The sequence below is a fragment of the Monosiga brevicollis genome, genomic scaffold (genome assembly GCF_000002865.3).
Source record: "Monosiga brevicollis MX1 MONBRscaffold_34 genomic scaffold, whole genome shotgun sequence".
Classification (NCBI taxonomy): domain Eukaryota; class Choanoflagellata; order Craspedida; family Salpingoecidae; genus Monosiga; species Monosiga brevicollis.
This window is the reverse complement of record NW_001865071.1, coordinates 104,261-120,656: the sequence shown is the minus strand read 5'-3', so window position 1 is coordinate 120,656 and position 16,396 is coordinate 104,261. Positions and strand designations below refer to the sequence as shown.

The window sequence follows — 16,396 nt, the reverse complement described above, 5'->3', positions numbered from 1 at the left end:
ATCATGCTATACTTACCATCCTGCCTGCGTCAAACCAAAGTGTCGAATGTTCGTCGTTCATGAAAACGCAAATCGAGTTTACATGTTAAAATGAATTTAAGGGGATGAGCCGAGTGGCATGGACCAACTCGGGCGCGCAAGCGCGGCAGGAGGAAGATTGAATGAAAACGCGAGGCCAAACGGCGCGCTTTGCATACTGCAACAAACACGCGCGGGCCAAGCACCTCCAACAAAACACAGATAAAACATACAGCGCGAGGTCACAAAGAGCTGACAACAGGCCAAGCCAGCAGCGCACAAGCCACGCTCGCTGTACAAGGTCGTATTTCGCAGAACTCGACACAAAATCAAGCGTGTGCTTGCTTTAGAAGAGGCCGACTTCTTTCTTCTTGTTGTTCTGCTTCCACTTGGCCAGCGCCGAGAACTCGGAGCGGCTCATCTTGAAGATGGTCTGGAAGTCGTCGTCCGACAGGTACTGCTCCTTCTTCGTCTTGTCAACAGTGTCAGGGAGACCGTCATTGCTCTTGAGCTGCTCATAGGGGTACTTCTTGTTGGTGCTAAAGGCATCCATTGCTTGGTCGAGGCTGACGGCACCAACCTCACCCGAGCCGAGCGCGGCCTTGAGCTGCTCGTAGTTCATGCCGTTGGACCACTTCTCGTCGTCCCACGCCATAAAGTGGCAGCGGAAGTTGGTTGGCTCCAGACCCTGCTTGACCACCATGATGGCCGTGTCATCGCTCGTGCGGTCCGTAGGATCCGAGTCGACGTACTCCTTGGCCGTCTCCAGAGCGTGCTTGCGCTCCTCGACGTTGGCACCCGCACCAATCCAGACAAAGACCTCGAAGAAGGCGTCAAGGATCATGACGTCGTCCTCAATCAGGTCCTCCTGATCAAAGTCGAAAATCTCCTCGACATAAAAGTAGCCGCGGGCGTTGGAGCACTGGAACAGACGCGGGGGACGGTATTCCTGCATCTGGGCCTCCTTGACCTCAGCGTAGTGGGGACGGCCGTTGGCAATGTCGTGGCCCAGACCAGACCAGAACTCGGCAGGCTCCTGGCCTTCCGTGACCGTTTCAAAGCCACGGTTGCCAATGACCGCCTTGATAATTTGGCGGCCAAACTCGCGCTCATCGCCGCTGCAGCCCTTGCCGAACCACAGGTAGCACTGCTTGGGGGTCTCGAGGATGAAGACATCGCCCGAGTTGAGGGAGGCAGGCTCCTCCTCGACCTGGACGGCGCGGGTGTTCCAGTCGTTGGTGCCGCGGACCTGGAAGAGGCGGGTGCCGTCCGTGTCGTAGCTGTCCTGATCGGCAACGTTCTTAAAGCCCGAGGCGTGGCCACCGGCGTGCACGACCATGCCGCCAAACTGCTGCATGACGAGGTAAAAGTGCGGGGGCTCCTTGTTCTGGACGACGCGGACCTGGACCGGATCGCCACCGTACTCCTCATCGAGCTTGACGGCGTGGATGGCCGAGGCACCGCGCTCGTCCTGGGACGACTTGAGGCCCTGCCAAAAGTAAATGATGTAGCACTTCTTGCTGTTCTTAAGGTAGGTGTAGAGCATGACGTACGAGTCGCCGCCAAAGAAGTGGCCGTACTGCTCCTTGGGAACGGGGGCGCGCTCAAAGTTCTCGATGCGCCAGACCTCGAGGGTACCCTTGCCGTCATCGGGCAGCGTCTCTTTTTGGCGCTCGACAGCATCGTGAAGCGTCATGGTGCTAAACTGCTTGTTGAAGGCCGGGTTCTTCTCGCGCTTGGCATACTGGCCGGGGAGAAGCATGTTGGGTTCGGGCCATGAGGCAAACTTCTCCTTGAAGACAGGGGTCTCGCCGGTCTCGACGACGCGGGTGACGGGGGTGTGGTTGGGGTAGCCCTTTTGCTTGATAAAGTCGGTACCAGTGCGCATGGAGAAGGCACGCTCCTCCTTGGTGGCACCCTTGCCGACCCAGACAAAGATACCGGCGGGTCCGCAGTCGAGGATAAAGGCATCGTTGGTGTCGAGCTGCTCCTTCTTGTAGGGCTTCTCCTCGATGGGAGTGACCTGCATGGAGCCCGAGGCGTCGGAGACGCGGTAGAGGGTCATCTCCTTGACGGCGCTGCGCTCATGGGCGTCATCCGAGCCGGCATCCTGAGCCGACTTGATCTGAGCCGGCTTGCCACCAAGCTTGCCCCAGAAGGCGGCATCGTCGTCCTTGTCCTGGTCAATGACGGAGATCTTGGCACTGCCGCCACGCTCCTCATCGCGGATGCGCTGGACAATCTGCATGGCCTTGGTCTTCTCAAGACGGCTAGCCTCCTTGCCGTTCCACTGGTAAATCTCCATGTAGGCATCGAGGATGAAGACATCACCCTCGTTGACGCTGCCGGCCTGAAGAGGGACCTCGGAGACGCGGATTTTGCGGCGACCCTTGACGTGGAGCAGACGAGTGCGGTGCTCGCCCTCCTTGTCAACGTGCTTGAAGCCAGTGGCCACGCCTCCAGGCAGATATTGCAGACCATCCTTGAAGAGACCAAGGAACTCGTCTGACTCGTGGTCCTGGACTTCGCGATGCTGGACGGGCTCATCGCCGAGCGACTGGTCGAGCTCGACCGTCTTGTAGGCGGCCACGCCCTGCTCGTCCTGGGTCGACTCCTTGCCGAGCCAGAAGTAGATGTGGCGCTCAAGCGCAGGGCCAACTTGCTATAGACGCACGAGCAATGCACGACTCGCGTGAGAGATGACAAAATGCACGTCATGTCGGTTGCGTTTCGGACGCGCGATGGCCACAGCCACAGCAAGAGTGGGAGGTAAGCGGAAGCAGTATGAGACGGGTGCTGGGAACTGGGAGCCGGCCTCGCACCTTGGTCTGGAGGATAATGTAGGCATCGCCCTCGTGGAGCTGGCCCTTGAAAGCCTTGTCTGTGGGTTCCTTCTTCACCACGGCGAGCTTCTCCACACGCCAGATGTCGAGACCAGGCTTCTGGCCGACGCCCTTGAAGCTGGGGTCGAAGACGGTGGGAACGCCCTTGGGAGCCTCAAAGCCTGCATGAATGAGCAGTAACGTGAGCGCAGGTGCATCAGGAAAAGAAACGGAAAGGGGCGGGCGCATCATCGAGCGGCAGTGCACGAGACCATCCGACGGGGTTGTGCACCACTGGCGGTGCGCTGGGGTGGAACGCACGTACCCATGATGGTGGTTGTAATTGTAGTGAGACCACGGGGTTCAAATCTGTGGCTGCTATCAACGACGCCGCTCAACGCGACCTCTTTGACAGTGGATGCAGAAGGTTGACACTAGTCAAACAAGAAGAGAAAATGTCGAGCTTGACAGCCGCGCAGCAAAGAGGAGAAGAACACTTGACGGAAAGGGCGCGAGATCCAAAAAAGGGAAAACTGCCGCCGAGCTGGTCATCCAGCTCACCACCAGTGGCTGCTAGAGACGGTGGTGAAGGCTGATGTAAGCGGAGAGTTGGTGTTTGCGATGCTGTTGGACGAAGAGAGATGGCCGACGAGCACCTTTGTTCAAGTGTGACATCATATGTAAATGCAGAGATGATGGCATTTCTGTGACCCATTACAGAGATGAAGCTTGCCCATGACCCCCGTTGCAGAGAAGGTTCTATGCGCTGTCAACATTTGATAAGAACAAAAGATCTCCCCTCTTCAGTGGCAACAACAACAACAAAAGGGAAAGGGGGCGGAATGAATGCTATTTCCTCTCTCTCGCTCTCTCCCTCTCTCTCTCCTCTACGCTGAACTGGCAAAGAGGAGAAAGAGCGGAAAGAGATGTGGATAATTTTGTATCAGAATCCAGTGGTTTTTGGGTATTAAGTTGATTCAGACTTGGATCATCTTTCCCGCCAAAATCCCAGCGGCAACGTTCCGTCTTGCGAGCATTTTGCCATGACCTTTTGCCATGGCTGAGTCCAAAAATTGGCGAGCCCGCGATGGAGATGCGGCACAGGCAGGGGCCACGGGGGCCGCTGCCTCACAACGTGGGACAAGAGGGCCACAAAAGGCCGCTGCCTCACAACGTGGGGCAAAAGGGCCACAAAAGGCCGCTGCCTCACAACGTGGGGCAAAAGGGCCACAAAAGGCCGCTGCCTCACAACGTGGGACAAGAGGGCCACAAAAGGCCGCTGCCTCACAACGTGGGGCAAAAGGGCCACAAAAGGCCGCTGCCTCACAACGTGGGGCAAAAGGGCCACAAAAGGCCGCTGCCTCAACTCATGGGGCAAAGGGGCTCAAAATCCCCTCGGATCTCCCTCGGGCAGCATTATTGATGCTGCTTGATGTCAAGGCAGCAAAAGCAGCCACAGAGCTGTTCAAGGAGAATGATCTGAAGCACTATGAGGCGCGGGCTCTTGTCCATTTGCCCCTGCCCTTGCCGACAGAGCGCGAGGCCTTGCTCAAGCAGTGCTGTGACCTCATCCCGGACGACGTATTCGCGCAGTGCAAAACAGAAGTGCCCGACGCTGGAAAGGGTACCAACCCCATCATGATGCAGGTGCTCTTGGACAAAGCCGACGCTCTGAACGAGGCTCATCAAAAGTTCTCTGACGAGTTTGGCTTGGGTCTGGCCCTTCTTTCCACTGTCGAGGGTCCGGACCCAAAGAACGGCTATCCAAATTGCGACGTTGTGGGCAGCGTCGGCTTTGGTAAAATCAATGAGGGCGAACTGGCGCCAAAAGCTGCCCAGCGCGAGGCTTGCGAGGAGGGCTGCTTGTTCCTGAAGGATCGCGACGAATTGTTCGACGTTTGTTTTGAAGCAGCCCCTTCAAAGACTGTGCAGGTTTATGCGTGGACCCCCAAAGCTCCGTTACAAGTCAGCTGCATCGACAAGAAGCTCGAACTGAGCTCAGTACCATTGGCTGCCGCCTCGCCTCATACGCACAAGACCTCAAGCGCCCATGACTCTGAGGACAAGGATGCCCCGAGTGCAGCGAAGGACGTGTCAGAGATCACTGAACGCCTTCAGAAAATGTTATAAGGCGCGCACTCTCTTGAAGATGCTGGTGGCTCCTCGTGAACACAGTGCGAGATACCGGGTTATAATACCTCCAGATGTTGAATGTCTGTCTACCTTTGTTTAGCGTCGTCACAAGAGCTTGATATCGCTTTCAATTGATCACGCACTCAAAAGTCAAAAAACGTCACACCCACTCACTCACTCACTCACTCACGCACTCACTCACATCACAAAGTATGACTGCTCCCACCTTTACCGATGGTCATTGGCGAATCGTGAACGCTTCGGGGCCGATTCATAGTGACCGTATCGGTCGCCGTCAGGGCGGTAGCGCATCTCTCTCTCTCTCTCTCTCTCTCTCTCATCTTCTCTCTCTCGACCTTTTACCAGCTCGAGCTGTCGACATTTCGTTGTCAGCAATAACAACAACAAGAGATGTGGATAATTTTGTATCAGAATCCAGTGGTTTTTGGGTATTAAGTTGATTCAGACTTGGATCATCTTTCCCGCCAAAATCCCAGCGGCAACGTTCCGTCTTGCGAGCATTTTGCCATGACCTTTTGCCATGGCTGAGTCCAAAAATTGGCGAGCCCGCGATGCAGATGCGGCACAGGCAGGGGCCACGGGGGCCGCTGCCTCACAACGTGGGACAAGAGGGCCACAAAAGGCCGCTTCCTCAACTCATGGGGCAAAAGGGCCCAAAATCCCCTCGGATCTCCCTCGGGCAGCATTATTGATGCTGCTTGATGTCAAGGCAGCAAAAGCAGCCACAGAGCTATTCAAGAAGCATCAACTGAAGGGCCATGAGGCGTTGGCACTCGTCCATTTGCCCCTGCCCTTGCCGACAGAGCGCCAGGCCTTGCTCAAGAAGTGCTGTGACCTCATCCCTGACGACGTATTCGCGCAGTGCCAAAACAAAGTGCCCCGCGCTGGAAAGGGTATCAACCCCAACATGATGCAGGTGCTCTTGGACAAAGCCGACGCTCTGAACGAGGCTCACCAAAAGTTCTCTGACGAGTTCGGCTTGGGTCTGGCCCTTCTTTCCACTGTCGAGGGTCCGTCCCCAAATTATGGTTATCCAAATTGCGACGTTGTGGGCAGCATCGGCTTTGGTAAAATCGATGGGCGCGAACCAGCGCAGGAAGCTGCCAAGCGTGAGGCCTGTGAGGAGGCCTGCTTGTCCCTGCAGGATCGCGACAAATTGTTCAACGTTTGTTTTGAAACAACCTCTTCAAAGACTTTCAAGGTTGCAACTAAGAAATGCCAGGGACTGTTGGAACGGTCTGTGCATGTTTATGCGTGGACCCCCAAAGCTCTGTCACAAGTCAGCTACAACGACATCAAGAAGAAGCTCGAACTGAGCTCAGCACCATTGGCTGCCGCCTTGCCTCGTAAGCACAAGACCTCAAGCACCCATGACTCTGAGGACAAGGATGCCCCGAGTGCAGCGAAGGACGTGTCAGAGATCACTGAACGCCTTCAGAAAATATTATAAGGCGCGCACTCTCTTGAAGATGCTGGTGGCTCCTCGTGAACACAGTGCGAGATTCCGGGTTATAATACCTTTACACACTCGAATGTCTACCTTTGTTCATCGTCATAAGAGCTTGATGTCACTTTCAATTGATCACGCACTCAAAAGTCAAAAACGACACACTCACTCACATCACAAAGTCCGACTGCTCCCACCTTTACCGGTGGTCATTGGCGAATCGTGAACGCTTTGGGGCCGACTCATAGTGACCGTATCGGTTGCCGTCTGGGCGGTAGCCCTGGTCGTAGCGATTGGATCGGTCCCATTGCCTTTGTCGAGGGGGCTGATAGTCATGACCACGGTGTGTATATCGCCCACCGTCAAATGCGGACCCACTAGGGGACACTCCCGGGCCACTTCGACGCTTCATGTTCAAATGATGTTGAGCGCCATATCCACGCCGGCCGGGAAGGCGCTCCCGTCCCCGTTCAGCAACGCCCGTCCGTCGCACATGAGCTTCGCCGTACTCCAGTAGAGGCCGGATGGCCTCGCGAGTAGGCAGGGTGACGGGATGCGCCGGCTGCACAAAGGTAACAATGCAGACCTGAAACTTTTGCAAATCAACTGTGGTAAACGACGTGGCGACGCAAGTTGAGCCTGCAGAGAGTTGGGAGTGCAGGTCGTCATCCAAGCGCTGCGCTAGCTCCTCCAGGTCATAATTTCCAGGCACCTTGCACATGACCACGGCCAAACCTGCATCGCGACAAGCCAGAACGATCTCGGGCAAATCCGCCGAGCCCAAGAAGAGCGGAAGGTGGCCCGTGGCCTCGATATAATCGGTCCCGCCCCACGGCGGATCAATGACGGCCGCCATGGGGTGCAACGCGGCCAGTGCGGGGTCTGACCGCACCCGCTGAAGCAATACCGAGGCATCGGCTGAGGTCAGCGTGAGGTCAAACTCCGGCTCGGGGGCCAGGACGCGCATGTTGTGGTGAAGCATGGCATAACGGGTGGCATCGAGCTCATTGGCCACGACGGCAAATTCCTGCACAAGGCCCAACGTGTTGCCCCCAACGCAGGCCGTAATATCCATGACGGTCTTTCCTCGGGGCACGTACAGCCGCAAAAGCTGGGCCATCAGATTGGCGCGCGTAGCATCGGTGATGGAAAAGGTGGCCTCCTCGTCTGTCCAAAGAGCTGCACGCTGCTCCGCCGTAAAACCACACTTGTCAGGGAAGAAAAAATTGAGTTTGCCGTGCCCTTGCACAATGTTCCGAGCCGGGTCGGCGACCAGCGTCACGACCGGCTCGGGGTTGACACCAGCAAGGCCAACCGCCTGCTCTGCTCTGGCGTCGGCGCCTGAACGCGGTTCCTCCCCATTTCGTCCCTCCCCTGACACCAACGCAAACCCTGTGGTCTCACCCGCAGCCTGCTCCTCCGTCACCTCCCCTGGCTCCGGGCCAGCCGGACTAAAAGAGATGCCCGGGCTTGTCCAGATGCCCGGGCTTGTCCCGAAGCCGGGGCTTGTCCCGAAGCCGGGACTAGAATCGAAGCCTGTGATATCTGAACATGGCGTCGTCATCAAGGACGGTGCATCTTCGGGCGTCGCCATGATGTGTCAGGAGGCATGCGAAAAATGTCAGACAAATTACCTCACTTGTGTTGGAAACGAGTCGTGTGCTTGTGCACACACTCAGGCGCTCAGTGGCAAAAGAATGATTCACAAAACCTGGCATTCTTGTCTCTGCTTGGTTCTTGTTTTTTGAGGTTCTTGGTTGTTTGTTTTCAATTAGTCGTGGTGAATGGGTGGCAACAGAACAAAAAAAGAACACTCGTCAGCCCAGCACAGGCACGTTGATGTAGTCGTTGTAGTGCAGTGCAATGTCGCTGGTCAACCCCCCCGGCCGCAAGACCAGGTCCAAGGCCTGAACGAAGAACCACGATGAGCACGCGTGTGAGCGAGGCAAATGGGCAGCCCAAAGCAACACTGCTCACACGGCAGGGAGAGCACAACAAACCTGTTTCACAACCGATGTGTCCATGAAATCAGACTGGGCCACCTCTGTCTCGCTGACGGCCGTGCCCTCGACCGCACTGGCATAAACCTGACAGTCGGTCGCGCCAAGAACAGATGAGCACGGTTGCCGCGAAGCCAGCGTACTCGGCGTATTCGGCGCCGCCGCACCTGAGCACAATGGTTGAACTGAATTCGCCAAAGCAACGCCGTGGCGCCAGTGGGAGCGGTATCTGTGGGACCGTGGGCATCAAAGAGCGAGCCGGACCCTGGTGCATAAATGTCGAGGGCAAACTGCACACCAGCCGGAAAATTCCGGTTGAATGAGATGCAGCATTCACGCAGCTGGCAAAAGTCAGGCAGGGCAGTTACTGCCCAAGGCCGCAGCGCCAAATGATTTTAACTACACGAACCGAGAGGTCTGGATTGGAAGTGCTTTCAATGTAGAGTCGTCGTCGCACATGCACCTTCCAACCGGCCTGACCGTCTAGAATGCGCAGCAGATCGTCCAGCTCGCTTCGAGTACCCAGCTCTACCCCAGAGCGCAAACCCGCATCGTCCCGGCGTAGTATCCAAAGCACCACAACCAATCAGGGCAGACGGGAAGCAAACGATGAGGAGCGTCTCAACTGCATGACGCCATACCTTGCTCATCGCTCAAGGCCAGGAGCTGAAAGCCAGGTGTAAACAAAGGCTCCAGATCACTGCGACGAATGGTCTTGGCCCCAAGAATTTCGTTGACGCGATCGGCCACCTGACACGCACGGTACGAGCGTGTGAATCAAGGCCGCGACAAAGCAAACATGTATTTGCCAAGCAAGGGGCGGGTACACAGACCATGACAGCGTTTATGGACATGGGCCTGCCGAGCCATGTCGATCATCGGCAGTGGGGACATGTGAGCGCTTGATGACAAAGCCAGTGGTGCGAGGTCAGGTGAGTGGGCAAGAGTGCTTACGGCTGGGCCTCCTCGACCGGAGCTGGAGCGGGCTCCTTGGCCCGAGCGTGCTCGCGGTCGCGACGGCTGTGGTGGTCTCGGCGCTCATCACGCCGCCGGTCATCGTAATCACGCCGCCGGTCATCGCGTTCATGGTAGCGACCCCGACGATCATCGCGGTCTCGACGTCGCTCGTCGTAGTCACGGCGTCGGTCATCGTAGCCACGACGTCGGTCATCGTGGCCACGCCGACGGTCGTCGTAATCGCGTCGGCGCCGGTCGTCATCATGCCGGCGTCGGTCATCATGGCGATGGTGTGAGCGACGATCGTCCTGCTTCTCACGACTGTCTGATCGGCGTTCCCCGTGGCTGTCGCGAGCTGTGGTCTTGGCTTCTTCAGCCTTGGCCTGGGCCGCCTGCTCGGCAGCTTCGGCTTGTCTAGAATCAACACATTAACCAGTATCACCATCAGCATGTATGGAACTGGAGCCAAACGGTAAAAAGCCAGTGCGTGACAGAGAAACAGAGATAACCAACTTCTTGGCAGCCAACTCCTGCTTGCGCTTCTCAAAGGCCTGTGGACACATGCGGTAGAGAGAGCAGGCCTCGGACCCTAGTGAGACATTGTGCCCGCGCGCCAAGTCGCAAAGGCACGCGGCCGGGACCCACCGCAAAGTTTTTATCCAGCAGATCAACGTCGCCCCATGGGTCACGATATTCAACCTCGGCATCGGTTGCCGCCGCCTCCTTGCGCCCAGCCATGGTGCAGCAATGGAAGCACTGGAACCCGCCCGGCACCTCCGTCGCGCGGAACTTTTGTACCAAACTGTTCACTAATTTCGCCTGCTGTACAACTTAAATTGTCAGCATTGGGCGGAAGCTTTTTGCAATAATTTGAATGGTTGAAGTGGAAAAAGTTGTGCAAGACTGGTTTAATCTTCCAGCAAATGTGATGCAAGTTGTGCCTGCTGAATGTCACATGCGATTGAGGTGTGTGGCGATCCTTTCACACGTGTGTGGTGCGATCCCCTTTATAACCCCTGCACGGGCGACGTGCATGTGTGACGAATGTCCCGGAAGTGTGTCTATGCATGTGTCTGGTGTGTATGAGTAACAACCAGGACTTGCGGTGGATCGTGGACGGCTCGGCCGGCGGAGCTTCATTTTTACCTCTGCTGCCGCTGCGATTGACTGCTTGGTACGTGGTAACCACACCTGGCGTTCTGTCTGGCCATTCGATGCGTGTCTGCCGCTTTTCATCTGATGTGACACCTGCCGCCGTTGTCTTTGCAGTGCTGATCGGCCTCGGGTGAAACAAAATCAAGCTCCACCACCACACAAGGTACGCTCGTTACGACCCAGTTGTTGCAGCCTGGAGCAGCCTGGCTGCGCACCCCTCTTTGTTTCCAACCCTGGTCTCAGACGGCGAACCCTCCCCATTCACACGCCACCACGCCACCACGAGCATGGGCACAAATGCACCACACTCGGCAAGGCATGGGAGGGCATGGGGAGGATCAATATGTTGCCACAAAAGATTTTCCCGGTCCGATCCGCTCTCATGGCACCTCGTGGACTGCTTTGATGCAGATGGGTTTGACACCGCGTCCCCCGCTCAAGGTGCGCATTGCCCTGTTCTTCCGCAAGTGCTACAAGTGCGCCTGCTGCAAGTAAACCGATCGGCCCCACCAGCCCCCCGGACCTGCCACCACCATCGCGGCCCAGTCACTTCTTTAAATCGTTGTCATCATTTTTTATCCCCAACATGCCTAATTTAATACAATGACAATGTCACACTTTGAAAAGAAAGTCCACCAGATACATGTAAATCAAAGCATCCATTCAAAAGCCCCTTGTCCTCTACATCCGATGACTTTAAAACGTTAAACTTTAAAACTTTAAACATTATATCCCCTGTCCTGTCAAATTATGGGGGGGCTGATACACACGGTATGTGATTACTTATGTCATTCGAATGTGTGGCCTATCAGGATGAAGATCGGATTGCTTCTTTCTAATTTTTTTTTTTTTTTCACGTGCAACGCCGTCATCATGGAGCGCGGGGTGGTGGTGTGCGGGCTGGTCGTGGTGCTGGTTCTAGCGGTCGCTGATGCCACGATGAGCAATCCCGGGCCAACAGTGTTTGCTCCCAATACCACGGCTGCGCCCACAGGCGAGCCCGTCATTTATTCGGGTTCAGTTGGATGTTCGCTGAACGTGCCCTTGAATGTGACGCATGTTCTCGGCGACATCACCTTGATCTCATGTGGATTTTTGACGGCAACGAATCTCAAAGTGCTCAACCAGCTCGTTGGAGTGAATGGCAGCTTCTTCATCGGGGCGGGTTGAACACGGCACTGCCAGTTGCATGCATGGCGCCGAAGCACAGGCGATGCTGGACGTGTGTCCTTTTGTTTTATTGTTTGTTTTTCGTGACTCCTCTGTGTCTTGAGTGCAGGGGATGCCTTTTGAAATAAGAAAAGGAACGCAGGTGTTCTGCGATGGGGTATCTGGTGCTGAGATCGTTTTAATGTGATCTGGGAACAAGTATGAGTGGCAAGACGGGAGGGCTGGCGTGGTGATATCAAACAACTGGGCGATTTTGGCTGTCAGTATGGGTGGGGGTTGCACGTTGTCTTTGCATGATACCGTGAGCCCCATGCGTTTTGCATTCAGTCGGCACATGATGTGAACCTCGATTTTTTGTTTGCTTGCATGGTAGTGTCCCGGGTCATGCCAAGTTCAGAATATTACAAGAGTGTTGCAGATAGCGAAATGCCCTTCCGGTATGATGTACCCACCTCACGTGAAACCAGCCAACTGGCCCGCATGTGCGCACAACTCATGTGTCTTTTATGCTTCAAATCATATGCACGCAGATGGATGGCACTCGAGTGCTTGGTGGCGCGGCGATATTCAGAGCGCTCGGATGTTTGGGCGTTCGGCGTCTTAGTGTGGGAACTGGTCACCGCTGGTGCGACTCCCTGGAAGGGCTTGAGTCTACCTGCTATTATTCAACAGCTCCAAGCGGGTGCCACGCTACCACTCCCCCAAGGGCTCCATTAATTGCACAGCGGTGGGTTTTCTCATGGTATTCCTTTTGCTTTCAAGATGTGTCGGGCTGGTGGCAATCTCACAAATCCAATTTACACGTGAGACAGCATAGCTGCAGCCTGCTTTCGAGCCGCTCCGGAGACTCGATCTTCTTTTGCCCAGTTGCTCGACTTGCTTCCGGCACAACAAAGCACCGCCTGGGTTTGTGACGCGTTCAGCGGCTGGCCGTGCGAATGGACCCATTTCTGCTTGTCGCCTGGCATGTCTCCCTACATTGGAACCATGCCCACTGTCTCATTATTCTGTTGTTCATTTTGTGATACCAATAGAATGTGGCCAATGTGTTGGCCTTGCACGACGAAACGACGCTCTAGCTCAGGCATCGAACGAATGAGTGGTACGCGCGCGCACGAACAGGCAGTGTACTCTGAGCCCGGAAACGAAGTCAACAGGGCCCGGACCTCTCTGACCTCATCAATTGATTCATCATGCCTGCTCCCTAAGCAACTCCCTCATGGTCTTTCGATGTCATTTTCGAGGGGTTCATTTGAAAAACATCGGCCAAGTAAAATACTTTGACACACACACACACACACACACACACACACATGCGCGCGTGACTGACTGTCTGTGTGTGCGATTGAGCAGAATATGGCAGCGCGGGTGATGATGCGCCGGGCGGTGCAGCGGCGACAGCTGCTTCGCGTTCGGCAGCAGAGGCGGCAGTTATTAGCCGCTGTAACATCCAGCAACATGCCACTCTCCCCTTTGGAGGGTCCCACCCGGTTTCAGTTTGGTACGTACCTCGTTTCGTGACATTGCCAGGGTCAGCGTTGCTTCTCATTCGACCTCCTGAATGCGCGACCAACTCCTCTAGCCCATTGGGAGCCGTCCAGTTCTTTGGAAGTCGAGTTTCGCCGCCAGGGCGTACAGAATGCCGCACAAAAGGCCACCATTGTGCTCACCGCCTGCAAGGATATCAAGGAAGAACATCGTGAGCCATGTGCTGCTGCTGCTGCTCTTGCTTCGCGTGTCCTCGTGCACGGAGAGCGAATGCTTGCCGTTGGCCCGCACCTTCTTGCTCATGTTCGCATGCCCTACCCCTGCTGCATCCTGCCGGCTTGGATGCGCGCGTGTAGTTGTTGAGCGCGCTGACAACATTTTCGAGCTCCTCTCAAACGCACCCTTGTATCTGTCCACCCAGCGAGTTGACGACATGATGACAAACAACCCCCAGGTGCGACTAGACGAATGCAGCGGGTAATCTTGCACATTGCTGCTTGAAAAGCACCGCGGCTGATGGTTTGGTGCTCAATTCGAGTGCCGGTTCCACCATCATGGTCAAGCCACGGCCGTGCGAGTTGGTGGATCGATGGGCAAAGGGAACCATGGCCATTCCTCGTCCGTTCCAATGACGCTCATACCAACCTGCCCATGTCTGCACACACGCGCGCACTTGCACATTACGCAGGCTCTTTTGCCTGACTTTGACGTTGCTCAAGCAAGACGCTTTCTTCGCCTGGCTGGTCAAGCCGTCAGCGTTGCCGACCTCTCGACCCTTGTACGTGCATGCTCAAGACCCATTTTCACTGCGCAACACCTGCTGTCTGGTATCCCTTCTGTTCGAGCGGCTCGGCCTCACCTTTGTCGCCGTGACAGCTGGATCGATTTCCGTCGGCTCTTCATACGCACGAGTCTTTTGAGCAGTGCCTCAACCTCTTACAGGAATATGGCCTCTCTGAATTGGAAGCTGTACGCCCGATCATGCGTGCCGCTCGCCCCGGCCGTCGTGTTGCTACGCTCCGTTGATCTCTCATACCCCTGGAACGCCATTTTTCTTTGATCCCCGTCCCACCCCCCTTTTTTTTCCTCTCCAGTTCCGGGCCGTCATCATGGGCCCCCGCAAGCTGGCGTTTGCCCAGCGCATCCGTCATGGTTCAACTATGCTCAGATATCGACTACAAACTTTACGCCAATTCATGGGCCCACAACAACTTGTAGATCTTCTTACTCTCAGCCCCGAGGTTCTCCGGTGGGTGCTCGCCCAAACCGACCCGTTTCGTTGCGCCACCTGGCGCAGCCTTCTCACCTGCATGCGGCTTCAGGTACCCCGTGGGCTACACATACATCCGGTTATTTTGCTTCCACCTTGCCAATCGCCCGCTCTCGGCAAGTGAGACTGGCCACCTGCTGGCATACAATGTAAGATTGATGGGCCTGATTGGCGTGCCGCCGTGCCTTTCTTTTGTCCTGGGGACCGGCCGTGCTTACTTGTTGTGTCATGGCGACTAGTCACCCTCGTGGGAAGCCCTGGGTGAGGACGTCATCGAAGAGCTTCAGGTATCCTTCAATACTAAAGTTTACCCGCGTCAAGTCTGCTTTGCTGCCTTTTGAGGTCATCTCATCACCTCTGTCTTCCTCGGTTCTGATGTATTGTCTACTGCATGTTGATAGCAAGTCATGCAACCGCTGAGCATGCACCATGAGACGCGCGATACTCCCGACCTCTTGGTAGGCCCTTCTTCCTGATCTGTTCGCCTCCCCTGCATGAGCCATTCATTTGGGCGGTGCATGCTTCGCTGACGTATTTCTCATATGCGCGTTTCTGTGTGGCTGGTCTGCGGCATGTATGTGGGCCGCGTGCTGCTCAGGAGGTGGAGCTGCTCATTTCACACGCACTGGCCAACCGCATCTGCGACCGCGTCAAGCAGCTGCCGAGTGATCTTGTGCACGGCTTTGCCAAAAAGGAAGCCAACCAAGCGGCAGCAGATGCCGCTGCTCAGGCCCTGGTACATGCCAATGCTGCCGCTGCCTCGCAGTCGGATTACGACCTGGCAGAAGACGACTTTTTCTTTGTTGACGAAGTATTTGACGACGATGAGGATGAGGACGAGGACGGGCATGAGGCTGTTGATGAAAATGAAAAGCCTGGCTCGGCTGGTGGCAGCCCCGACAACCACTCGCACTTGGTTTCCTATCAAGTCGGAACGGAGACCGCAGACACTAGCGATTCGGCCAGGTTCAAGAACGATGACTTCTGGGACTTTGAGGAAGAGAGCGTATGATCATGACAATAACCTCGCAGCCTTGGATTTGTAGCTATCAGCACTGTCTATGATTGTCTGCAAGTCCTGGTCCGCACCTTTCTAAGCCAAGGCACAAACCAGACACGCGACTGAACAACACATTTGCATCGTGCAATGCCCTCCGCCGACAACAAGGAGCAGAAGAAGCGCATTCAACTAAGCTGCGTATAGTACAGAGACGTGTCGTGTTGTGTTGTGCGATAAAACACAATTCAAACACAACAACAAAAAGAAATTTCACGTGTTGTGACCGTTACGCTGATCCAAAAACTTTTTTTTTTCTTCTTTTTTCTTTTTTTCAATACTCTCTCCTGCCCGCCCCCCTCCTCTCTCGCTCTCTCGCTCTCTCCTTGAAGGACGCCTGCATGAACACAGGCGGTTTTGACATTCTTGTCGGTGAGAGGCGCGGCAGAGCCGTGCAGTAGCGGGCAGTGACCGAGCTGAGCTGCAAGAGGCTGCGCCGTGATGGAAGGTACGATCTGAGCTTTCGGACTTGACTTGGTGTTTGGGCAGGCAGGCCCCCTTTGATGATATGGTTGTCTGCTCTTGCCTCCCAGTCGATCGCGCCGATGCCAAGCGTGGGACCAACACGCTGCTTCATCCCCCAGCTTGCACACCGGGAGGCTGGGAGGCGTCGAGCTGCCATGACCAGCTCGAGGGCGACGATGGTCGCCCTGCCTGCAAGCAACAACGACGCGCTCCGCGCACGGTTGACATCCAAGGTTTGGCAACGCTCATGCCCAATTCCAGTTGCGTGGGCTTTGCTCGTGATTTTCCATCACTCGCTGCGACGCTGGGACACTTTAGAACATACTTTGCGGCTGCTTTTTGCTGGAGCACGACGGCTATCCGATTGCCCTGTCCAAACGTTCATTTGTCACG

At 55.7% G+C, this 16,396-nt stretch overlaps 5 protein-coding genes across 5 annotated transcripts; 3 read left to right on the top strand and 2 right to left on the bottom strand.

The window, feature by feature from the left end:
• Positions 1-80: 80 nt before the first annotated feature.
• On the bottom strand, positions 81-3,357 carry MONBRDRAFT_34323 (uncharacterized protein). Its single transcript, XM_001749813.1, has 3 exons — positions 3,166-3,357; positions 2,841-3,022; positions 81-2,680 (listed from the first exon to the last, which is right to left on the bottom strand). Exons 1-3 carry the CDS (start codon positions 3,167-3,169, stop codon positions 365-367), a joined length of 2,502 nt encoding a protein of 833 aa, XP_001749865.1. The 5' UTR covers positions 3,170-3,357; the 3' UTR covers positions 81-364.
• Positions 3,358-3,896: 539 nt separating this feature from the next.
• Positions 3,897-4,970, top strand: MONBRDRAFT_12008 (uncharacterized protein; the record flags this gene model as incomplete). Its single annotated transcript, XM_001749866.1, has 1 exon — positions 3,897-4,970. One exon carries the CDS (start codon positions 3,897-3,899, stop codon positions 4,968-4,970), a length of 1,074 nt encoding a protein of 357 aa, XP_001749918.1.
• Positions 4,971-5,514: 544 nt separating this feature from the next.
• Positions 5,515-8,048, top strand: MONBRDRAFT_38914 (uncharacterized protein; the record flags this gene model as incomplete). The annotated part of the gene is made up of 3 exons (XM_001749865.1): positions 5,515-6,230; positions 7,150-7,300; positions 7,400-8,048. 3 exons carry the CDS (start codon positions 5,515-5,517, stop codon positions 7,784-7,786), a joined length of 1,254 nt encoding a protein of 417 aa, XP_001749917.1. The 3' UTR covers positions 7,787-8,048.
• Positions 8,049-8,258: 210 nt separating this feature from the next.
• Positions 8,259-10,136, bottom strand: MONBRDRAFT_29387 (uncharacterized protein; the record flags this gene model as incomplete). Its single annotated transcript, XM_001749812.1, has 9 exons — positions 8,259-8,348; positions 8,442-8,528; positions 8,609-8,731; positions 8,851-8,969; positions 9,083-9,191; positions 9,275-9,299; positions 9,396-9,812; positions 9,912-9,949; positions 10,044-10,136. The coding sequence occupies 9 exons, from the start codon at positions 10,134-10,136 to the stop codon at positions 8,259-8,261; spliced, it is 1,101 nt and encodes a 366-aa protein (XP_001749864.1).
• Positions 10,137-13,079: 2,943 nt separating this feature from the next.
• On the top strand, positions 13,080-15,493 carry MONBRDRAFT_34322 (uncharacterized protein; the record flags this gene model as incomplete). Its single annotated transcript, XM_001749864.1, has 10 exons — positions 13,080-13,224; positions 13,306-13,422; positions 13,568-13,665; positions 13,900-13,989; positions 14,088-14,180; positions 14,306-14,460; positions 14,534-14,630; positions 14,721-14,768; positions 14,883-14,939; positions 15,080-15,493. The coding sequence occupies 10 exons, from the start codon at positions 13,080-13,082 to the stop codon at positions 15,491-15,493; spliced, it is 1,314 nt and encodes a 437-aa protein (XP_001749916.1).
• Between the last annotated feature and the right edge of the window lie 903 nt (positions 15,494-16,396).